Genomic DNA, 25,150 nt, shown 5'->3' on the forward strand with positions numbered 1-25,150 from the left:
TCACCAACCAAGTAATCAGTAGCACCTTTGGTGAAGATGAGCTGCTATTCCTGGAATTGGTTACCTAGATGTCACAACAAGCCCCCCCCCCTCCCCTTCCCCAATGTCCATTCAGTGTATAGCCCCATCTCTAACTGGACTGTGTAATACACTTCCAAAAAACCCAGATGAGAAGTTCCTATGTGAAGTCAAGGATAAAAGGACAAAAAGGTACATACCTAAATCAAAGTTAAACATGCAGTAAGTCATCAATGCATCATTGAGAAGAACCAATCCTGGGTTGTCATTTCCCTCATAGAACTTGTTGTTCCGGTCAGTACGACTGACGTCCCTTTCTGCAGTCAAAAGACATAGTAAAGGTTTTGCCATTAACACAAAAGTAACTTTTCATTATAATATTGTATAGACAAACACACACCCATTAGTCACCAATCTTGCACCTTTATTACAGTCCAATTAATGCTCGAATTTTAAACTGTAACCCAACAAGCAGAGAAGGGACCACAAGGGTCCATGCCTTATCACGCAGTGTTGAGGCTTATGCACATCCGGTCTCGTGTCCTTATGCTGTAACACTGTGCAGTCACAGCCACGTCCCAAATGTTCCAAGCTCCAGGATCTTATGGAGCTCAGCATAACACTCCTGATTATAGTGCCCACTGAGACAAGATAGACGGTGTGACCATCAAGAGACAATGTATATATACAATACAGTCACATTTATACAATACACTGTATTGGCTGTATATAGTCTCTGAGTTTGAAGTAATAGAGACCAGTGGATAGACTGATTAAGGCTCGCTTTGTCTAAGCCACTGATCATCGGTGGCTTTGATAGTTTTAAAGAGGCTGTAATGCTAAACCAGAGCTTGTTTAGAATTTATTCCTATTGCCATTTTAAAACTATTGGTCAAAGCCGCCAATAGTTTCAGAAGCACCGGTTATCAGTTTATGGTTCTATGCTCAGAACAGCCTATGGGTGACATATATGACCAGATTGGTAGCTATTAACAAGACATTAAGGTCCTTAGCATCTGTTAATGTGCAGGAATGGGACTGAAATGCCAGCGGCTGTATAGCAGCCGGTTCAAATCCCGACAGCGTCAGCCCGACAGGAGGAAATCCCGAAATCGGCAGGTAAGTCACCTAACCCTCCCCTCTCCCCCCCTAACCCTCCCTTAGGGGTGCTTAACCCTAAACTCCCGTCGTGGTGCCTAGCCCTAAGTCAGCAACAGGGGTGCCTAAACCTAACCCCCCCTCCCTCGCACCCTAAACCTAACCTCCCCGTCCCCTAACCTAACCCTTCCTGGGGGGGGGGGGTGCCTAAACCTATCCACCCCCCCCCCCCCCCCCCCTGCGGCTAAGTGCTAGGGACGGCCAGACTCACCTAGTTCGGTCCGGCGTCCTTCGGCACTCCGGCGTCGGGATGAAGATAGGCGTCGGTATTTCGACACCTATGTTCTGTCCCTTGCCGGTCTTCTGGTGTCGGGATATAGACCGGCGGCATTTAGTCCGCTGGTCTATTAACTACATCCCGATGTGCATTAAACAAAGGCTTCACATATACATCCGGTTCAGTGGGCCTCTGCTATCTTACTGGCCATCCCAACAGTGATTGCACCAGCACTCAGAGATACAAGTTCTGGTCTCTAGTGTGTTTAATTCCAGGTAGTTAGTACTGCCAGGGACAATGCCACGATTGCGGCAGAGGGATCATGCTAAACATTCCTCAGGAACTCCCAAATGAACCAGGGTGATTCAATACCACGGTGCCCATACCAAAGGGTGCACACGCCAGCTATCTGAGATCAGGCCAAGTTACTGGTGTACCTCGAGTATGGTGCTTTTATGCGAGCAGGTGGAGTGGGACTGGATTTTGGTACATCAGTCCTCTAGCAGTTGTAGCCTTTGACCATACATAGGTTGTGGAAAGTGCCCCTATTTTTGTCTGTATTTCCTCGTCAGCGCTATAAGAGCATATGGGTTGATCATCTATCTCCTCTCTTCCTTGCTGGGACTAGTAAATCCGGAGAGTGTACACGTCCTTCATTGGGAAGATGCTCATCCCGACACTGCATTAGAACTAATATTCTCCGTATTCTCTCCATACACATGGAACCATTCATGCCCTTATCAGGCACAGTAAATCCAATAGGCTTATCTACCTCCAAGACTATGTAGACTTACAGTAGGTTGTAAAGAACAGACTGTGTATGGTGATTCAGGGCCAGTAACTCAGCAGCTTCTTCTCACTGATACAGAGAAGTGCAGGAAAGCAGTTAATGCTTATCTAGGTGCATTGAGATACTATTATTTGAATAGACTTGTTATACTCTATGTGGGAAGCAGCATAGGAAGTCACAGTGTCTTGTAAGTTGAGATACAATAAGGTCCTTCCCTTGCTTAGGATACCGATAGGCCTTTATTTTCACTAGCAGTAAGAGCCGTGGGCAGATTTAAGGCAGAGTTTCGAGTGTGTCCCACCGTGTGGTGATGTCACTTCAGATTCACAATGGTCGGACTGGCGCCTCTGACGAATGACAGCACTAGAGGTGCATGCCAGGATCTGGCTGGCCTGGCGATTCTGGTTAGTACACTCAGCAACCTCTGTGCATGAGCACATTTACACTTAAAACTGATTGACAACCGTAGCGTGTGCTGTCACTTGCTGTCTATTTATCTGCTCCCGGGATGCCCTAAGAGAACATCATACAGCTTGTACTGTCGTTCTGCCAGGTGAATACGTTTGTATACATTATGTAAAGCATGCTCTCACCACCTGTGTTCGAGTAAAGCTACTACCAGACTGGGGGGTTTCTGGATCATCCTGCAGTAAGCAAGCATAAAATCAGTCATGTTACACTGACCTATCAAACTGCGGTAACCCCTCAGCAGAGAATTCCTCTTCTCCTGATCTTCACTCACAGATTTCCACTGTAGCTTCATACGGAAATATTCGTCCCTGGAATCAGCAAGACAAACACTGGAACATGTGTTGCACAGTGCCCCATGGAGATGGCATCGAGCCCATGCTATGGCCCTGCTTGCTTGGTGCTGTTACAGTTTACGTGTGGGAGAGAGTGTTAACCCTAAATCCCCCAGAAGAGAGCTGTGTGACAGTGATTTGTTTTGCAGTGTGTTACGGAGAAGGAGGACGATTACATATTAAATCAGAGTAGTGGTATAAAGACCACACAAGACAAGGGTTTAGCTTTGGGGGTAAAAGGGCTAATTCTAGTTGTTTCTATGAAAGCGATACAAGTTTTCTATATTCCTGCATTAGCTATATATTTAAATATACCTATTGGGTAAATACCTTAAATATGTTCTCTATATTGAAAAAAAAACAAAACACAAACCAAAAACGATGGTCTGCTCGTGAGCAGCACATAATATAACAGAATACTCAGCAGATCCTGTGCTGTGAGCCAGCCAACGTCCTGTGGTTCTTTCCTCTCCCCATGGTTGTGTCTCAGTGCAGCTAGTGTGCGGAAGCCAGCTCAGCTAACTGGCGTTTAAACTACAATTTGACAACCTGCCCCCCATGTACGTGGCTTGAACTGCAATCTCTAAGTCACGGACATACTGCGCATTAAGCTGCTGCTTGCTGTGTTGGGTTCCGCACTCCAGCTGTAGTTAGAGGCAATCTTCAGGAGCGGAAAGAACCATAGGACACCTGCTGGATAGCAGGGGACTGAAGGTGGAGGAGTGCCATTGCTTTGACATGTGCACCACAGGTAGTGCATAGGTTGTTTATTTTGGGGTTTTGTTGGAGAAAGATTCACGCTCAAATCTGAAAAACTAATGATGATCAATCTGTATAATAAACCCAGAAAATGTGCTCTATTATAGTATACAGTACATGTTCATATGGCACCGACAGTTTTATTCCAAGAGACTGAGGGCAAAGAGATGATTGCAGGCACGGGTTCACATTGACCGTTTAAACACTGCAGTAGCTACACAGACCACAAGGGGTCTCACAGACACCATGCAATCTGCAGACTTGCTTACGTTTTTCTCCTAACTAAAGCTTTTCTCTCTTCTTCTGTGCTATCCCAGGGATAATAACCGAGGAGGTATTTCCAGACGTCTTTTCGAAGCACTGGACACAAGCCCTAAAAGCAAGTAAACAAGATGTATTTTATTCAATAAATCCCAGTGTTCTATATCTGCAGTGAGTTCTCACCATCTCTCTGTTGTAAAACAGCTCCATCTTGTGAGCAGAGGAGGAACTGCATGAACGCAGCAGATGGTTTAGAGCATTGTCTGCAGTGAATACTGCAGTGTGAAGACCTAAATCCCTCAGCCACACTCACCCCAGAAAATATCCTCTTCTTCACGCCTTCCACATCTATCACTCGACCTTCAGAATCAATGTAGGATTCCCATTCCTGCTCGCTGACAGGTGCTTGGCGCTGTATGATTGGGCGCTCACCCAACTCAACTTGCTGCAATAGATTTTTTGTTGTTGTCAGAAACCCACAATAACACTCTAGACTCTCCATATCACTTAACAGACTGAACTCCAGGGTAAGCAGATGTAATTACAAAAAGCCCTTTAATTTACCCGACCTCACTCAATATCCTATGAAAAACCCCAGTGGCTAAAGAAAAAAAAAAAAAAAGCTATATATTATAGAGAGAATAAATCCAGGGCAAGAATACTTACACATGTGATCACCTCAAAACCTGGTTCGTCCTCCAATCCAACCGCCATTTCCGATAAGGGTCTCTGGTGATGGCCCTCGTGGGGTCGCAGGGCTCCACGGAAAAAGTTGGTGACTTTGGAGAAACCCCCAAAGGTTGCGGAGTAGGGATCCTGGAAAAATCTCTGAGATATGAAAACATGGGTCATTTTTATACTTCATACAAGCATTGCTAGGTTTGCCTTTTGGGTCCAATCACATCTATGGTTTAGCTAAAAAAAAATATATAATTAACCAGGTAGGGCTCAAATACCTTCTTCAGAGATTGACCATGTGCATTAGGCATCTTTCTACATTTCATAGGTACTGTATATACTATAAGGGGCAAAGATACATACAGCCTTGTTGATTGCAAATGAACAGGACATGATGACTATATGTAAAATATGACAAGCTTAAAGCCTGTGCAATTGTGAAATCTGGCACAGCTCAAATACATGATACTTTGTGGGATTTACAGGTGGGCGGTGCAGATTACTAGATGTCGTCTTGGACACATCAAATAACTTCAGTGAAGTTTTGGGAACAGCCATCATTGAAACAGTCCATCATTTCTGATCCTGTGCCCTGGAAGAAGGGGCATTACCAATAAACAGGTTTAATTCCTAGGCCGTTTTATGCAATCCCTTTTGCCTATTTGGTTTTATTTTCTATCCTTTGTGAACCTGGCCTTGCCTCCTAGTACATTATGCCACACCCCCAATGACATCACAGTTCTCGCTTTCCCCTCGGCGAGAACTTGTGAGGAACACTGAGCAAAGAAGAAGACCATTTATGGCAAATAGTACTGAAATGTGATCTCTGCAAGCATACATACAAGAATACAGGTAAAGTCCTATAACAATAATATTTTTATTCCTTACTATTTACATTAGTCAAATCAAAGGCATGAAATGAAGCATAATCTACTGTATTACTTTGTGCTGACCCTCCACGCTGGTTTTGCTGTATACTGTGGTTCAGTGTGGACAGACCTGAAAAGGCTGTAAAACTTTTATTTATTGGAGGTTTAAGGACCAAGAGGGATATGTATAATAAGTAGTATACAGTATGCAGGGGCAAGCGCCAGAGTTAGAGACTCTTGGCACTAGAGTGTGCCCAGAGTCTATAGTGTATGCACAGGTAACCGGGAAAATGGCCGCGGCGGCCATTTTCCCTGTTCTGCGCATGCGCAAACGACGGGAAAATGGCCGCCGTGGGCATTTTCCAGTCATTTCACTGTGCCAGACCCCCGCGCCGACGTGGGACTCCGGAGAGGTAAGTATTATTATGGGTGCAGGGTGTGCGGTGCAGGGCCCCCCTGGACCCAGGGGCCCGTTTTCCCTGCACACCCTGCACCCATTATAGATACGCCCCCGACAGTATGTATGTATAATAAGTAGTAAGTGTCAAATGCGCTAGATTCAGTGCAATTTCACACTTGCATCATTTTTCAAGAATTATGACCACAGTTTCCATAGAGAAAATAATGTTTCTCTACTGTCTCTGCATACACAGCCATACCGTTGTATGGTGACGGTATTCCGGCAGCTCATATTAAGTAAAACGATAAGCTCATCTTTTGCATCTCATTGGCGGGAATTCAATTCAGTGCGATGCTGAATAGCGACGGGAGGGAGCTCCCGAAGCTATTCAATACAGCGTGCTGTTTGGGCGGGCCTCTACTTATACCCCGCCCCTGGGCCAGAGGCACCTCAGGTCGTAACAAGCCAATGGCCAGAGGAGGATAAAAGAGAAAGAAGAAAGTCTGGAACACACAAGAACCACATTCTCACATAGAAGGAGACGGAAAACCAGTGACCAGAGCAAAGCCCATCTGAAGCCAGGTGCGTCAGGGTGGGTGCCCTGTGGACCCTATGGACTTCGAAGAAACAGATAACAAGGGTAAGTTCTTACCATATCTCTCATTTTCTTCTTCAGAGTCCATAGGCTCCACAGGGAGACCCTGGGGATGTCCCAAAGCAGTCCTTTTAAGGGTGGGGACGCTCCTGTGCTGAAAGGAGAATCCGCCGCCCAAAGGAAGCATCCTGAGAGGCAAAGGTATCAAATGCATAGAACCTCAAAAAGGTCTGGACAGAAGAAAACGTGGACGCCTTACAAAGCTGAACAGCTGAGGTGCCACAGCGAGCTGCCCACGAGGGACCGACAGACCGAGTAGAATGAGCGGTAACAAAGGCCGGAACAGGAAGGCCCTCCTGAGTGTAAGCCTCAAAGATTGTCATACGCAGCCATCTAGCCAAAGTCTGTTTATTGGCTGACCATCCCTTCTTGTGAAATCCGTAAAGGACAAACAAGGAGTCTGACTTCCGAAGGGAACTTGTACGGTCCACATAGAGTTTGAGGGTCCGCACCACATCCAAGGAGGCCTCACCCGCTGAGAGGTCCAGAGACAAGGCTGGCACAACAATTTCCCCATTGATGTGGAAACTGGAAACCACCTTAGGAAGGAACCCAGGGCGAGTCTGAAGCACCGCCCTGTCCTGGTAAAATATCAGAAATGGGTACCGACAAGAAAGTGCCCCCAAGTCCGACACTCTTATGGTAGAAGCTATGGCCAGAACGAAAAACAAGAGATATGGTAAGAACTTACCTTTGTTATCTCTGTTTCTACGAAGTCCATAGGGTCCACAGGGTTGACCTTGGAGGGTATAGCTGGATCTGGATCCACGGGCACCACGCACTTAAAGCTTTTGCTGCTCCCAGGATGCCATACTCCACCCACGAGCCACAGGCACCTCAGTTGGCAAGTAGCCAAGGCTGGAGGAGGAAAAACAGGGAGAAGGAAGACTGGAACACACAAGAACCATACTCACAGAAAGGGAGATGGAAAACTGGTGACTAGCCACATAGCCCATATGAAGCCAGGAGCGTCAGGGCGGGCGCCCTATGGACTTTGCAGAAACAGAAAACAAAGGTAAGCTCTTACCATATCTCTTGTTTTCTACTTCAGGGTCCATAAGGGGTCCACAGGGTTGACCTTGGGGATGTCCCAAAGCAGTTCAACTAAGGGTTGGGAACGCTCCTCTGCTGAAAGGAGAATCCGGCGCCCGAAGGATGCATCCTGAGAGGCGCAGGTGTCAAAAGCATAGAACCTCAGAAAGGTCTGAATGGAAGACCACGTGGCTGCCTTACACAGCTGAACAGCCGAGGCGCCATGGCTAGCAGCCCACGAGGGACCCACAGACCGAGTAGAATGAGCCTTAACAGAGACCGGAACAGGCAAACCCTTCTGCTCATAAGCCTCACAAATAACCAAACGAAGCCAACGGGCCAAAGTTTGTTTGCCAGCAGGCCAACCCCTCTTGTGAAAACCAAAGAGACCGAACAAGGAATCAGACTTCCGAATGGAACTAGTCTGGTCCACATAAACTTTGAGAGCATGGACGACATCCAAAGAAGCCTCACCAGCCGAGAGGTCAGACGACTGAAAGGCTGGTACAACAATTTCCTGATTAATGTGGAACTTAGAAACCACTTTAGGTAGAAACCCCGGACGAGTGCGAATCACCGCCCTGGCCTGGTGAAAAATCAGAAAAGGAGGACGACAGGAAAGCGCCCCAATTCTGACACCCTCCTGGCCAAAGCAATCGCCAGGAGAAAAGCAGTTCTAACCGTCAACCACTTGAGTTCCACCGACTCAAGAGGCTCAAATGGAGGACCCGGTAGCGCCCGAAGTACCACCGCCAAATCCCAAGGAGCCACTGGGGGAACAAAAGGGAAGCTGAATCCTGAGAACACCCTGGAAAAAGGTGCGGACATCAGGCAGAGTAGCTACCCTAAGCTGGAACCACACAGATAGTGCAGACACATGAACCTTCAAAGAAGCTAGGCGTAAGCCTAGGTCCAAACCAGACTGAAGGAATGCCAAAACCCTAGAAACACGAAACGCCTGAGGATCGTAGTTTCTGGACTCACACCACTGAAAATAAGTATGCCACACTCTGTGGTAAATCCTGGCTGAAGCAGGCTTGCGCGCCTGTAGCATTGTGCTGATGACTGAACTTGAAAAACCCCAGGACCTTAAGACGGATGTCTCAAGAACCACACCATCAAAGACAGATGACCCAGATCCCGGTAAAGGCAGGGCCCCTGAGACAACAGGTCCCGAAGTTGAGGAAGAGGGAACGGAGCGTCGATGGAGAGGCTCTGAAGATCGGAGTACCAAGGACGTCTGGGCCAAGCCGGAGCCACCAGCAGAAGCGTGCCTCTGTCCGGTTTGAATTTCCGAAGAACTCGAGTCAGCAGGGATATCGAAGGGAATAGATACGCCAGCTGAAATGTCCATTTCACTGACAGCGCGTCCATCAGGCTTGCGCCGGCATCTCTTGTCCTGGACCTGTACACGGGCAGCTTGTGATTGTGACGGGAGGCTATGAGATCCACCTCCGGCAGTCCCCACCTGTCCACGAGTAGTTGAAATACCTCTGGGAGAAGCGACCACTCCCCGGAATGCATTCGGGACGGCTGAGGAAGTCCGCCTCCCAATTGAGGACTCCTGGAATGAAGACTGCCGAGATGGCCGGAAGCTGGCACTCAAAACCAAGACACCTCCGACATCGCTGCTCGACTGCGAGTCCCCCCTTGATGGTTGATGTACGCCGCCATGGTGGCATTGTCGGATTGAAGTTGCACGGCTCTTCCTCGAAGACAACTGGAAGGCCCTATATACGGCCCGAAGTTCCAGAATGTTGATGGGAGAACCGCTTCTTCCGCAGTCCAAAGGCCCTGAAGTGAGAGTGGACCTGTCACTGGACCCCAACCCCGGAGACTGGCATCTGTCGTGAGCAGAACCCAGTCCGGGATCCAAAAGGGGCGACCCTTGTTGAGATGTGATGCCTGAAGCCACCAAGCAAGCGACAGGCGCACCTCCGGAGACAACACCAGCATATGAGTCCTGATCCGGTGTGGTAACCCGTTCCATTTGGATAGAATCAGCCCCTGCAGGGGCCTGGAATGAAACTGGGTATACTCCACCATGTCGAATGCCGACACCATGCACCCCAGAACCCTCATTGCCGAGTGAACGACACTCGGCAACTCTTCAGGCAACTGCGCACCCGCAGTTGTAAGGAAGAAATCTTCTCTGGAGTCAGAAAGATCCTTTGCTGATGAGAATCCCAGCAGGGCTCCAAAATTAACCATCCGTTGTGAAGGAATCAGGGAGGACTTTTTCCAGTTTATCAGCCACCCATGCGCTTGCAGACAAGCGATCGTCAGGTGTGGATGTTGTAGAAGTACCTCCGGAGAGCTTGCCAGCAATAGGAGGTCGTCCAGATACGGCAGATAGTAAGCTCTCACGAGCAGGGCCCTCTTCCCTCACGTGCTTCTCCTCCCCCTACTTATAGTATCATTTACTCCTAACTCCCCACAACGGCACCTAACACCTGATTGCTCATGTCCTGCTTCTTGTGCTATGCAGCTTTGTTTATAAAACATGTCCTTGTCCTGTATTGTCTTATATTACTATTAACCGTTTTTCTTGTGTGCTCATTTATGTACTGTGTAAGGCGCTGCGGAACCTTTGTGGCGCCATATAAATAAAAGGATAATAATAATAATAATAATAATATAATACCCTGGCTCCAAAGATGGGCGGCCATGACTGCCATAATTTCGGTGAATACCCTTGGAGAGGCCAAAAGGGCAGAGCCTTAAACTGGTAGTGGGGTTGTCATATAGCAAACCTCAGATACCGCTGGTGTGAAGGCTCTATAGGAACATGAAGGTAGGCGTCCTGGATGTCCAAGGAGACCATGTAATCCCCAGGTTCCATAGCCAGAATGATGGAAAGCAAAGTCTCCATCCTGAATTTAGGTACTCTGAGCAACTTGTTCAGCGACTTTCAATTGAGGATAGGCCGATGAGATCCATTGGGTTTCTGCACCAGAAACAGAGTAGAATAGTAACCCGTCCCACGTTGAGAAGGCGGAACAGGAACAATGACCCCTTGCTTCCTGAATCTTCAAGACCTTGGTCTTGTCCTGAGAAAGACTTGTGCAGAAGAACTGATGGGGAGGTCTGTGACGAAAGGAGAGGGCGTACCCCTGAGAGAGCACTACTCGAACCCAGGCATCCGTGGTGGTGTTGTACCAGCACTGGGCGAATTGAAGAAGTCGGCCTCCCACTCTGGGATCCCCCATCAGGCAGGTTTATCCTCCGGCTTGGAAGTGGGGCTTCTAGCACTCCACTCTTGCTTCTTAGGTTTAGGGGCAGCCTTGGTCGCCGACTGCCTCGGGAAGGACTGTCCCTTGGACTTTCCCTGAGAACGAAAGGACCGAAACGCAGAGGTCCTAGCCTTAGAAGGTGCAGCTGCCGAAGGTAGAAAAACTGACTTAGACTTAGCCATCCACAATTTTGTCCAGGTCTGGGCCAAATAATATCTCCCCATTAAAGGGTAAAGCCTCCAGGCCTTTCTTGGAATCCGCATCCGCTCTCCAAGAACGCAGCCACAAAGACTGGCGAGCAGACAACGCTGCAGCCGATACTCGGGAAGTCAGAAGACTGGCATCCAAAGACGCCTCTCCAATATAGAAAGCGGCATCCCTCATCTGTCCCACTAAAGCTCTCTGCATTTCCGGAGCATCCTCAGGAAAAGTATCTTCCAGTACATTGGCCCAGCTCTCAATGGCTTTAGCCACCCAAGAGATGGCCATGGACGGACGGGCTACCGCCCTTGAGAGAGAATAAATCAATTTTAAACAAGTCTCCACTTTCCTATCTGTGGAATCCTTTAGGGATGAAATGGACGGCAAAGGCAAGGTAGCGCTCTTGATTAAGCGAGTAACATGAGAATCCACCGCAGGCGGGGTTTCCCTCTTTTTGCAATGACCTGTTTCCACCTCCCGGAGCGGGGAATCCGAGTCAGAGTCCTCAGGCAATTCCCCATCATCCGAGGACGCCTCAAAGTCTGATACTTGCGCAGACAGGGATGACATAACAGGGTGTTTAGACGCCTTCTGAGGCCTATCAGTTCATAGCATAGTTTAAAAGGCTGAAGACGAGGCCGCCAAGTTCTGGACTGAACTGGAGAACACATCCACCCATGGTGGTTGACCCGCCTGAGGTAGACCCTGAAAGGGAATGACGGACTGATGTGTCAATGGAGGGGACGGAATATACCTAGGTAACCACGCATATGGACTAACAGCTTGAAGCCCAGGGGGAGACTGCAAAAGATGCGGTATACCCTGAGAAGGGGGGATGGCTGGTTGGGGTAATCCCCTAGGGGGGAGGGCAGTCGGGACCGCCAGACGGTCCACGATGGAAGCCAGCACCTGAGAAATCACCGCCCAAGGAGGGTCCTGTCCCGAAATTGGGGGGGTTAGAGGGACCAGGTAACTGCTGGCACCGCACAGCCCATCCTGTGATAAATCCTCCTGATTAACACCTGCAACGCAGCGCTTGCAGGAGAACAGACTGGGAGCCGCGGAGCGCTCAACTTCCTCGTCAGACATGAGAATATATATATATATATATATATATATATATATATATATATATATACATACATATATATATATATATATATATACACACACACACACACACACAAATAAAGATAAATGGCTGCACTCACGTGTCTTGCAAAGAAAAGAATACACTAACACCTGTGTCAATCCTTTTCGATGTTTCAGTCAGAATAGACTTTTATTCCTTAGGGAACACTGTGGGGGGCACCAGGGCATTTCCAATGCTAGAAGTGGAGTGCCAGCCATTAAGTTTGTTTGTTATATATATATATATATATATATATATATATTACGCACACACATACATATATATATAATATTATATATATAACACACACACAGCCAGCATATATTTATTATCTATCAACACAATATGGAAGTTCAGTGATTTACTCCTGGCGCACCCACAAGCATGCAGCACACAAGCCCAAAGATATGGCACCGTGTTGCAGACAACTGTATGTGACCGACGTCACAAGTGCATGAAATTATATAAGAGAGATACTCAAGAAAAGCCCTTCCCACACACACCTGCCAGGGCCGTAGGAGAAGGAAAGGGATAGGTATAGACTGACAGTAAGTAGAAATAAAGCACAGACAGTCAGCACTAGCAAAAGTCACATACAATGCAGAAAGTTAATACTCACTGCACATTGTCACTACAATCAACCTGCCCAGATTCAGTGTCTGGGAGAGCTATAGTGCTGTGTATGCTGTCCACGCAGGGGAGAGGTACATAGGAGGACCGGTCCGCACGCTGCCTGAGAGATCTGCGATGCTGCCAGGGAAGATGGCCGCCGGAGACCTCAGAGGAGGAGTGGCCACAGCAGGAATGCAGCTCAGCGTCACCAGACCCGAGCGGAAAGGCACGCTGAGCTGAGGGGAGGAGCCGCTAGACAGGGAAGGCTGCTTCCCCTGGCTAGCAATTAACCCACGGGATGCCGGCTCCCGCAATGTATTCCTGTTGGTCTAGTGGACCCGCGGGGTAATCCTCCAGAGAGGGGGAGCCCTTCGCCACTGCTAGCGCCTCCGGTCTGTCCCCAGAGACCGGAGGCAGAAGGCTGCATGCACACGCAGGTCACCGCATAGGCAGAGGCAGAGTAGCACTTTTGATTAAGCGCGTCACATGAGTGTCCACCACAGGGGGTGATTCCCATTTAGTGCAATGTTCCTCAGGAAAAGGATAGGCATAAGCCAGGCGTCTTTGAGGCTGAAATCGCTTCCCAGGTGATTTCCACGCCACTTCCATGTGCTCCACTAGCTGATCAGATAAGGACTACTTCTGCAGTATTTCCTTGAACAGTGCATGTTTGACCGGGGAGCTGGTGGTTCGTCCTCCTCTATAACTAGGGCCGAACGGACAGCACATATCAGAGCTGGAAAATAACTCCTCCTCACCCTGAGAGGGCTCAGCGTCATCTTCCTCTATCATCTCCCCGGTATCAGGGTCATCATATTGTGTAGATTGGGATGACGGCATAGGCCTTTTGGCCGGTCTAAGGTGTATATCCCCCTGCAGCATAGCCTGGAGGGTAACAGAGGTATCTGCCAGGGTCTGCACAGTATTAGACAGCATATCTACCCATGGAGGAGGCACAGACAACCTGCGTGGGTGAAATCTGTAAAGGCAGGCCTTGTGAGGGCATAATCGCCAGCTGTGTGAACCCCATCTGGGGAAACACAGGGGGTGCAGCCCACCGCCCCACCATGGTTGTCAATGCCTGAGCAAAGCACGCCCATGGAGGCTCCTGCAAAGTGACTGGGACTACAGAAGGGCCTGGAGGATTATAACACCTCACACATAATCCCTCTGAGACTGTCCCCCTCACCCAGTCCTGCAGCACATGATTTGCATGACAGCAGGACTGGAGCAGAATATTGCACATAATGCCCACTTACAGACATAGCAATGAGGGAAGTGTGACAAAACCACACAATAAATATATATATATTTAAATGTGAGGTAAAATAACCACCCTGACAACACTTGTATTAAAAGGGCTCCGAAAAAGAAAAGGTATAGTTATATTGTCTGACAGAATGAGTAGAAATACAGACAGCGCTAGCATAAAGTCACATACAATGCAGAAATGACACCTGTCAGTAAGTATCCTAACCCTATCCCCCCTTCCCGCTGCCTCTCCCACGGACCCTATCCCTCCCCTTACACCGATACTAAACATTTGGATGCCGGCGGTTGGGATGCTGGGGCCGGGATTCTTTCTGGTGTCGGGATACCGGCGCTGGCATTACGAGAGCCGGCATCCCCACCGACAGGGATATAAACTACATCCCTGTGATATATGTGCAGTGTTTCAGGGAGAAAATGTGAAGGTAATAAAGATGTGAGTATGAGACTTACAGACACCAAGTCAGAGGAGCAGTCGTCAAACAGCTGCAGCTCATCGAACGAGTGGGACAGAGCATGGGAGTCATGCGGATAGACCAGGAACAGGCGAGAGTCCTTCGGGGAGCTGGAGATACAAACAGCAAAAACAGTGTTTAAGATTGTTTTCAATGTAAGGACGTTTCTGTACAATTAGATTAACATCTTTCTTCTTTTCCGGGTAACCGCACTCCCATGTCTAAGAAATGCTTCAAGTTACTGCTTGGTAAAAGTCACTGCTTGGTTACTGCTTCTCAAATATTAGATTTTGCAGAAACGTCACAACGCAGACGAGCAGCGGTAACACCGGACAAGCGTTTACACTGTCATAAACTGGGTGACAATACAATAACCCTTTCTTATCTACGGTCATCGATTCCACCTTAGTCTGTCTTTCCAGCACATACCAAACCAAGGACCCTCATTTCCTCACTTCTTAACTCTTCACTCACCGTTATTCTCTAACCTTTCACTATCCTACTACTTCCATTCCTCTCCCCAAAGTGTACCCGAGCCTTACCTTGCAGAATCTTCCACTGTACCATAATACTGCCCAGGCAGATGTGTCACAAATGTACCCCCAACCCCTGCCAGTGACGGGTCTGATTCTGAGTCAAATGCAAATCGCAGATTTCAGGATACTGCGCATGCGCCAAAGGAAAGCATTGGCTTCGGCGTGTGCCAGTAGCCGATCACAGATGGGAGATCACTATTGCGTACGGATTGATCCGTCGCTTGATGGACCACAGTGCCCGTGAAATGGGCGTTTCTGGACGGCAACCATGTGATTACAGGGAACTCTTCTGTTTCACTGGAGTGAATAGGCTTCCACATGCGGTCTCACGGATTTTCACTATACAAAGGCGGATTCTCGATTTACTATCATGTAGTCAGCAGACATCCGCAGCCAGGCAGACACGTGGCAGCAAATGCATTCAGCTGAGTCAGCCCCCATATATGCAATTGGCTTCCACCAGTCTGTACTACACAATCGCCTGTCCCTTATGAGAGCGTAGCAGAAGACATGGCCGCTGTACTCTACCGTGACTGATGTGTGGTGGGATCCATTTACTCCATTAGCAAACAATGAGAGGGACGGCTGTGTCACCGCCTCATACATTACTTGTGTTTGACTATGCCAGAGGTAGGCAACCTCCGGCACTCCAGCTGCTGTAGAACTGCACATCCCAGCATGGGTTACCACAGCGCTAGCATGCCTTAACAGCAAAACTGTAGCAGGGCATGCTGGGGTGTTTAGTTCTACAGCAGCCGGAGTGCCACAGGTTGCCTAATCCATGCCTATGCTTTGGTTAGGTACATATAAGCAAGAAGGGGTCAGCGGCCTCCCATAAGGTAACAAAAAGAATCTCTAATCTGGAAATGTACAACATAACAAACAGATATTTGCCCGTTACAGCCAGCGGTTAATGTCGTACTGCCAGGTCCTCTCTCACATTATCCCATACGTCCCTCTACTCTCCTTATGAACCATTAACAGATCTCCTCCCCATCCATGGACTATCCTTCTCCATTTCTCATACACCAAAACCCACAGAGATTGTTTTGAAAGAACCACCGTCCCCCAGTAATGAATCTGTTTTACATAAAACAGCTAATAATAATATTTGTAAGTACAAAATGTTACAATCGTATTTATGGTGCATACACACGGTCAGATTTTTCTTCAGATCTGAACGAAAACGATTTAAAAAAATCATTCAATCGTTCATATCTGAAGGAAAATCTGACATGTCTGAACGATGAACGATGCGCGTTCCCGATGGTCAGATAACGATATCTGACATCTGATGTGTTTGCGGTCAGTTTTGGACGATTTCAGTCGTTTTAATGGTCAAAAATCGTTCATCAAATCGTTCATCTGACACATCTGATAAATCTGACCGTGTGTACGTTCCTTAAGACTGTATAGTAGAATGATTTATTCTTTCTTAATGGTATCCTAATTCAGGTCATTAACCATATGGAAAATACTGCACTGGCATATAGGGAATAAGGTTACTTATGCTGACAGTCCTGTGATGATATCATATGGGTGCGTGTCCATAGGCAGCATTGTACGGCTCTTGTGCTGCGCTCAGACATTTGGGGGTCTATGTACTAAGCAGTGATAAGAGACAGAGTGAAAAGTGATAAGTGATAAGGTGCCAGCCAATCAGCTCCCAACTGTCATCTCACAGGCTGTGTTTGAAAAAATATGAGATATGGTAAGAACTTACCCTTGTTATCTCTATTTCTACGAAGTCCATAGGGTTCCACAGGATACCTTGGGGTATAGGTGATGACGTCAGGCACGGACACCACAGAGTTAAATTTTCAGCCTCCCAGGATGCACCAGGGTCCCTCTCCTATACCCCACCCCCAAGCCAAGGCAATTCAGTTTCGTAACAAGCCATAGGCCGGAGGAGGAGAACAAAGAGAGAGAAGAAAGTCTGGAACACACAAGAATCACATTCTCACCAGAAGGAGACGGAGAAACCCGTGACCAGATCAAAGCCCATCTGCAGTACAGGTGCGACAGGGCGGGAGTCCTGTGGAACCCTATGGACTTCGTAGAAATAGAGATAACAAGGGTAAGTTCTTACCATATCTCATATTTTCTACTTCAGGGTCCATAGGGTATCCACAGGATACCTTGGGGATGTCCCAAAGCAGTATCCTTTAAGGGTGGGGACGCTCTTGTGCTGTAAGGAGAATCCGCCGCCCGAAGGAAGCATCCTGAGAGGCGAAGGTATCAACCTTACAAAGATATGGACAGATAACCACGTGGCTGCCAATCACCGCTGAGGCGCCACGTCGAGCTGCCCACAAAGGACCCACAGACCTAGTGGAAGAGCTTTAATAGAGGATGGAACAGGAAGACCTGTGAATCCATCCTGTCAAAGTTAGCGTAGTGGCAGGCCAACCCTTTTTATGGAAACCAGAAAGGACAAAACCGAGAGTCTGATTTCCTAAATGGACTGGTACGATCAACTTAAATTCGTAGAGCCCGTACCACATCCAAGGAGGCCACACCAGCAGACAGGACTGGGGAAGTAAAGTCCGGTACTATAATTTCCTCATTGATGAGGAAACTAGACACCACTGTAGGTAAAAAACCAGTGCAAGTGCGATGCACTGCCCTGTTCCTAGGAAAGATGAGAAAAAGGGAGGTCTACATGACAGAGCCCCCCATTCTGCGATCCTACTGGCCAAATCAATGGCCAGAAGGAATACAGTCCTAGCCGTAAGTCATTTGAAATCCATTGAGCCCAGTGGATCAAATGGCGGTCCTCGGAGAGCCCTAAGGACCACAGCCAAATCTCAAAGAGCCACCTGTGGAACAAAGGGATGCTGAATATAACGTACACCTTGCACAAAGGTGCGGACCCCAGGAAGAGTAGCAATCCTACGATGAAACCATACTAACAGGGCAGAAACCTGCACCCTCAGGTAAGCAAGGCGAAGACCGTTATCTAAGCCCACCTGTAGGAAAGCCAACACTCTGGATATCCGGAATACCCGAGGAGCATAGCCTCTAGGGTGACACAACTGAAAGAAAGTATGCCATACCTGATGGTAAATTCTTGCAGATAAAAGCTTCCGAGCTCTTAGCATGGACAGAGCCACTGTTAACTATAGAGCTGGAAAACCCCTAGACCTTAAGAGGGCAGTCTCCACCACCACACCGTCAAGGACAGACAACCCAGGTCTGGGTATCAGCCAGGATCCTGAGACAACAGGTCCGGGCGTAGAGGCAACAGCTTCGGAGTGTTAACTGAGAGGCTCCGAAGATCTGAGTAATAGGGCCGTTTGGCCCACGCTGGAGCTATCAGCAGGAGCGTGCCTTCTTCCTGCTATTACTGGAGGAAGAAGGGATAATGGAGGGACGAGGTATACAACTTGGAAGGTCCACTGGACCTACATACGTCTAACAGAAGAGTCTCATCTCCGAAAGGCTTCACTTGTTCACCAGAAGATTGAACACTTCCGGATGAAGCGGACGTTTCCCTGAATGCACGTCTTGACGGGTAAGAAAGCCTGCTTTCCATGTGAGGAGTCCTGAATGAACACTGCCGATGATGGCAGGGATATAGCCTTCCACCCAAGCCAGAATTCGGGACACCACTGTTAGTTTCGCCTGACTTCGGGAACCTCCTAGGTGGTTTACATAAGCCATCATGATGGCGTTGTCAGACTGTACCTGCACGGTATTTCCGTGGAGGACCTGTCCTGCATGCTGGAGAACCTTGAATACTGCTCAGAGTTCTCAGATGTTTATGGGAAGCACATAATCTGCTGCTGTCCACCTGCCCTGGAACAAGTGTGAACCCGTCACTGCTTCCCAGCCACGGATACTGGCGTCCTTCGTCAGAAGGACCCTGTCCGCAATCCCAAAGGGGGTGCCCCTTGTTTAGGTGAGCTTTCCGCAGCCACCAGGCCAGAGAGAGACAGACCTCCGGGAAAAGCACTATTGACTTTATCCTATGGGGCAACCCATCCCATCCGGAGAGGATCAATTTTTTTTTTTTTTTTTTTTTTAAGAGGTTCAGAGTGAAACTGGGTACTCTCCACCATGTCGACCAGTGACACCCTGGAATCCAGGAACCACATTGCCGAGTGAATAGACACTCGGCGACTCTACAGGCAACTGCGTAATGCAGAGATCTTTTCCTCAATCACAAAGATCCTCAGATGTTGGGATATGGAGCATCCTCTGTGAGGAATCAGAGAGGACCATTCCCAGTTTATTAGTCAGCCATAACGTAGCAACACAGATATTGTCCGTTGCAGATGGCACTGAAGTATCTCTGGAGACACTGGTAACAACAGGAGGTCACCCGGATAGGGTAACAAGCGGACCCCTGCATCCGCAGGTGGGCTGCCATAACTGCCATGACCCTGGTAAATCGTGATGGGCGGAGGCCAGACCAAGGGGCAGTGCCAGAAACTGGAAATGCTTATCGACCACTGCAAACCTGAGGAAAACACTGGTGTGCTAAGAAAATAGGGATATTCAGGTAGTCACCCTGAATATATCCAACACCACCACAAAATTCCCAGACTCCATTGAATGATGGAATGCAGGGTCCCCCTCCTGAACCGAGGAACCCTTAAGAATTTGTTGAAGGATTTGAGGTTGAGGATGTCCTGGTAAGACCCATTGGGTTTCTGTACCAGAAAGAGGATGGAGTAATACCCCGTTCCCCTTTGGGGCAACGGAATAGGTACTATAACTCCTGCCTGGAGCATAGAGTGTAACACCCTCAAAAATTACAGGGCCTTGTCTTGAATTGACAGAAGACCTGTAACGAAAACTGGCTGGGAGGCCTTTACTGGGAGGAGAGGACATACCTTCATGAAAATACTTCTCTTACCCCAGTGTCCGTGGTGGTCAGACACCAGCATTGGGCGAACTGGAGAAGCCGGCCTCCAACTCTGGGGTCCCCCGAGAGGAGGCCCGTCCCGTGAGGCTGAAGGCTTATAGTCCAACTTGGGAGTAGGACGTCTTGTACTCCAAGCCTGTTCTTATGGCTGAGAAGATTTCCTGGCTACTGACTGTCTTGGAAAGCTGTATTGTAGACTTACCCTGGCCTCACAGGGACGAAAAGACGAAGCCCGAGACCCTGCTGGGACTGTAGCCAATGGCAGACACGCAGACGTAGCTGCTGCCTGCGGGGCCACAATTGTGTCCAGATGAGGGCCAAACAGGACCTGTCCCGTAAAAGGCAAAGCATTAAAAAAATGGAATCTGCGTCCACTTTCCAAGAGCGCAACCACAGGGAGCGGCGAACCGCTACTGCTGCCGAGGAGATTCTGGAAAGGAGCAGGCTATATGTAAGACTGCCTCATTATGAACGTGGCTAAGTCTCTGAGAATTTGCCACTAATCACCTGCTCTGCTGGAGAGTCAGTGTGCAGAGATCCAGTTACCTACCCAGCGCTCCATGGCTCTGACCCCCCAGCACACGGCCATAGGCGGCCTGGAAGCCCCTCCAGCAAGGGAATAATTGGATTTTAGATATATTTGCACCTTGCAATCTGTAACCTCCTTCAAGGAGGACCTGGAGGGCGTGGGCAACGTAGCACTCCTCACTAGGCGTGTAACATGAGAATCTACCCGTAAAGGTAACTCCCATTCGGAAAAGTAATTATCCGCAAAGGGGTATGCAAAAGGTCAACCGGTTTTGAGGTTGGACCCGATCACCCGGATTTTCCACGCCTCCTCTAAATGATCCACCTGACCAGACAGAGGAATTACAGTGGCAACACCCTTATCCTTAAAGAAGGCATATTTGGATTTAGCCACGGGGGATATGTAATAACCAAAGCCGCACGGACTGCCCGTATAAGGCCAGGTATATAAACTTTAGACCCAGACTACGCCTCCTCTGCACTAAGGGGCTCGTGTCTGAAAAAGTCAATAATGTCACCGTCATCAGACGTCATGATCCTTACCCATCTGAGACCCGAAAGGCCGTTTAGAAGGCCGAAATGGTGACTCCCCCTGTAAGAAGTCCATCAGGTGCTATACCATTTGAACAATAAATTCACCCACACAGGCTCCTGCGAGACCTGGGGGGGGTGAAAAACAGGATACACTGGTGTACCATCAACTGCCCAGGGACCCCTGCATGTGATGAGACCACCACTCGCTGCGATAACCCCTATGGGGAAACACAGGGAGCGTTGCCACCAAGGGCTGGAAGCATCTTAGCCAGCCGAGGGCGGTCCCTTTTTGTGCAGGCACAGTGACAGAAATGGTGCGTGATATATAATACAACATGCCCTCCATAAACCCTCAGCGTCTACATATCCCTCCGCTAACTGCACATTATATCACTACATTATAGCTGGAAGAGGATATCCTCGTTCACTTTCCTACATGAGGAGTGTGAATGGAGCGTATGTGACCTCCCACACAGAAAAACCACGTTTACTGTGAGGTAATAAACACCCTGCAACACCGCACCGCAAGGGCTGTAGCAGAAGAAGAACAGGGATAGGAAAATGGCTGACAGTCAGAAATGAAAGTACAGGCAAACAGTGCTAGCATTTAAGTCACATACAATGCAAAGATGACATCCAGCATTACAAGCACTGCGATCAACTACACAGACCAGAGCCTGGTAGGAAACAGTGCTGCATACACTGACCTTAATTGAAGGAGAAGTATGCGGGGGACCCGGACCGCAATGGCACCTGTATCAGCTTCCAGCACTGTTTGCCATCCCCAGTACATGCAGAGAGAAAATGGCCACCGAGGAGCAGAGAGGAGGCGGGCCCGGGGGAGGAGCGCTGACACAGCCCGCTCAGACCGCTGTGGAATGGCACTGTGCAGCGGGGGAGAAGCCGGTTGTGAGACAGGGAAGGCGTTCTCCCCTGGCCTGCTATTAACCCCTGGGACGCCGCGCTGTACCGCACATGCTGCGGTCTGCTGTCCCTGGTGGTCTAGTGGAAGGCGCAGGATCAGTACCTGGCCCCACGCGCAGCCAGTCCCCAGGGAGCCCCCTGCCTGGGGACCAAAAAGGACTGTGTTACCGGCGGGTCCCCACCGCGGGACCCCGCCACTTACCTTGTCCCCCGTACATCCGCCCACAGTCCAGGTAGCCGGGGTCACCGCTAGCTGTGACCCCAGCTACCTACCAGCATCCCCGGATCGGTACCGGCGTTCTGGTACCGGCGGGGTGTAGGAGCGACAGCATGGACGTCAGTACTGACTGTCCATGCTGTAAGGCTCATCTTGTGCAGCCACAGCTGCATTCTGAAGAAATCTTCTGGGGCTATTACAGCCCCCTGTGTGATCCTACCTCTGGCCGGACACCCACGAAACTGAATTGCCTTGGCTTGGGGGTGGGGTATAGGAGAGGGACCCTGGTGCATCCTGGGAGGCTGAAAATTTAACTCTGTGGTGTCCGTGCCTGACGTAATCACCTATACCCAAGGTATCCTGTGGATACCCTATGGACCCTGAAGTAGAAATGACAGTTGGAAGCTGATTGGCTGGCACCTTATCACTTTTCACTGCTTAGTACATAGACCCCTTGGTTTGCTACTCGTCAGCCTACACTAATGCAAACTCACACTTACATCCAGCTCTGCATAACCATCTGCACGTCCCATTACAGCCCAGTTACACCTCATTCGCAAACAGAGATGCAACAGAAACGCGCATGACTCTGCAACGGCTGCAATTGCGTGCGCTCAGTTTCACGGCATGCTCACCCCAAACAAAAGTACATTCAACTAGAGGGCATCAGCCCTTTTCGTGTTCAATGTGTCAATAAAATCCTTATCTTGAAGAATTAATATTAAAATCAGAAGGAAACTATTCCAACAGATTACTGAATGAGGAATTCCAGGTTGACCGTACGCCATTAACAATTTAGCAATACCCAGGCTGCACTAATAGCCGTGTTTCGGCATTTGTCAGCAGCCTGCAGGTTCCGGCACTAGCTGTATTACAAGACTGTAAGTGAAACTATAGCACTTCGTTACGATAAGAGGAACCTAATAAATAATGAATATGAAAACAAGTAGGGCCACTCAATGCTTCTTTCGGAACAAGAACATCTATTAACCATTTAATAGCCACTCGGCTCCATTTCGGTATGGATGGTTTTCAAACATGGACTTCTCAAACAATTTAGAGTCAAGTAGAAAACATTGTCAATGCAAATGCTGGCATGTACTGGGAGCCTGACTCAGAGATGTATGCAAACCCGATGGTTTGTGTACATCTCCAATATTTTGGGGTCTGCGCAAGCGAAGGATCCGTACCGCGCATGTGCAGAATGGGTCCTGCAATCTCTCTCATTCCTGTTTTCCTGGTAAGATGAGGCCAGGGTCTGCGTAAGTGCACATTGAGTTGTGCACATTGAGGCTTATGCAGCCTGACCAAAGGAGCAACCATTGCGACCGACAGTTGCCATGGTGACCCGAGGCAGCATCTACGGAAGCACCTAGGATGGCAGATGCAGCAAGGAAGTGTCTATTTCCTACAGACACCAACGGCAGCATTTGCATTTGAGCTGGCCGGTACTGTCCATCTCTGAATCAGACCCTGGGCTTGGCTGAAATGTTGCCCTAAGCATAAATCCACATATAATTTAATGTGACAGAAATTGTACAACACACACTCACATTTCACCTACATATGACTGGATACATATAATATAGCAAAGAACTACAAGAATCCTTATTACTTAAGGTGTTACAGTCTGGATCTATCTGTAGCTAGAGGGATGTAGTTAATAGACAGGGGGACACTAGGACACTAGGCACTCTAGCACAGTGATTCCCAACCACGGTCCTCAAGGCACACCAACAGTGCACGTTTTAGTGATATCCATGGCTGAGCACAGATTGTTAAATCAAAATTAGGTACTAAATTAGGATACCTGTATTCAAGTATGGCTATCCTTAAAACCTGGACTGTTAATGTGCCTTGAGGACCGTGGTTGGGAATCCCTGCTCTAGCAGGTGGCCATATTTCACAGACTGGTGTATAACACAATATCATCCAGCGCTCAGATCTACAATATAATAAGCAGAAAATACTCGCAGTACTCACGGTGCCAGGATGACGTATTTACGGAGCGCTTTCAGCAGAGCTTTTGTTCCACCCTGATGAAAATGCAGAGCTTGGAAGGAGACTCCTTCTTTGTTAATGAATATGAGATAGGACCAGCTCAGGCCAGGTTTGCTTTTGCGGATAGACTTGAGGTCAGACAGGCGCAGGGAAAAAGCCCACTTCTCACGATTACCGGACTTAGCAGCTGTAGGAGGAAAGGTGTCATTTATAAGTGACCAGACACTGACATGATCTTACGTGATATCTCCCATTTTCCTCTAGCGAATGGGATCCCATTCAACACGTGAAGTTCAACTATGGCGTTTTTATACAGCACAATATAGTGAAACATCTTTTTTTTTATTATTATTATTTTAAAACTATACTTGCTTGGAAAATCTATTTGTGTTGCACTACAATCACTATCTGGCAAACAGCCGGGCTACGCCTTGTGTATAGGAATGCAGCCAGGTAAAAGACGTGATACCATCTTTAGCACTTTTTTACCAAGGTGTTTGCATACATTGCTTTTCTCAGGGCTACTTGTACGGAATCGGTATGATTTACTGCCGGACCCATGCCCGGCGGTTGGAATCCCGGCAGAGGAGGAAATCCTGATCGTCCAAGGTAAGTATTCTCTAACCTAATTCTACCTCTAACCCTAACCCTCCCTTAGGGGTGCCTAACCCTAACCTTCCCCCCCAGTGCTTATCCCTAATCCCCCCTCTAAGTATATGAATCTAACCCCCCCCTTCCCCACCGCCTAAACCTAAGACCCCCAGAGGAGTGCCTAACCATGTCCCCCCCAGGGGTGCCTAAACCTAACCCCCCTTCCCCTAGCCCAACCCTAACCTCCCAGGGGGGTGCCTAACCCTAAGTCCCCCACAGGAACCCTAAACCTAAACCCGCCGCTATCCGTGCTCGGCGTCCCTTCGATCGGGATGCCGAGCGCCGGTCTCCCAGCATCGGTAAAATGACAGGCGTCTAGATTTAGAGGCCCGTCATTTAACCCTCGC

The 25,150-nt window shown here is 48.6% G+C and overlaps 1 protein-coding gene across 3 annotated transcripts in view; it reads right to left on the reverse strand.

Annotated features, from left to right (window-relative positions):
- The window catches only part of TBC1D17 (TBC1 domain family member 17), a 53,470-nt gene that overhangs the window by 14,072 nt on the left and 14,248 nt on the right, over positions 1–25,150 (reverse strand). For 2 of the 3 annotated variants that reach the window (XM_088462573.1, XM_088462575.1), the window contains exons 5-11: positions 24,135–24,339; positions 14,541–14,652; positions 4,673–4,834; positions 4,320–4,451; positions 4,015–4,118; positions 2,868–2,962; positions 219–335 (exon numbers count right to left, since the gene is read on the reverse strand). In XM_088462573.1, the coding sequence (XP_088318699.1) occupies positions 219–335; positions 2,868–2,962; positions 4,015–4,118; positions 4,320–4,451; positions 4,673–4,834; positions 14,541–14,652; positions 24,135–24,339 (927 nt within the window). The remainder of the gene's footprint in view (positions 1–218; positions 336–2,867; positions 2,963–4,014; positions 4,119–4,319; positions 4,452–4,672; positions 4,835–14,540; positions 14,653–24,134; positions 24,340–25,150) is intronic. The other variant, XM_088462574.1, reaches the window with a different exon arrangement.

The sequence above is a fragment of the Taudactylus pleione genome, unplaced genomic scaffold (assembly GCF_031769625.1).
Source record: "Taudactylus pleione unplaced genomic scaffold, aTauple2 ptg000051l, whole genome shotgun sequence".
In the NCBI taxonomy this organism is placed as follows: domain Eukaryota; kingdom Metazoa; phylum Chordata; class Amphibia; order Anura; family Myobatrachidae; genus Taudactylus; species Taudactylus pleione.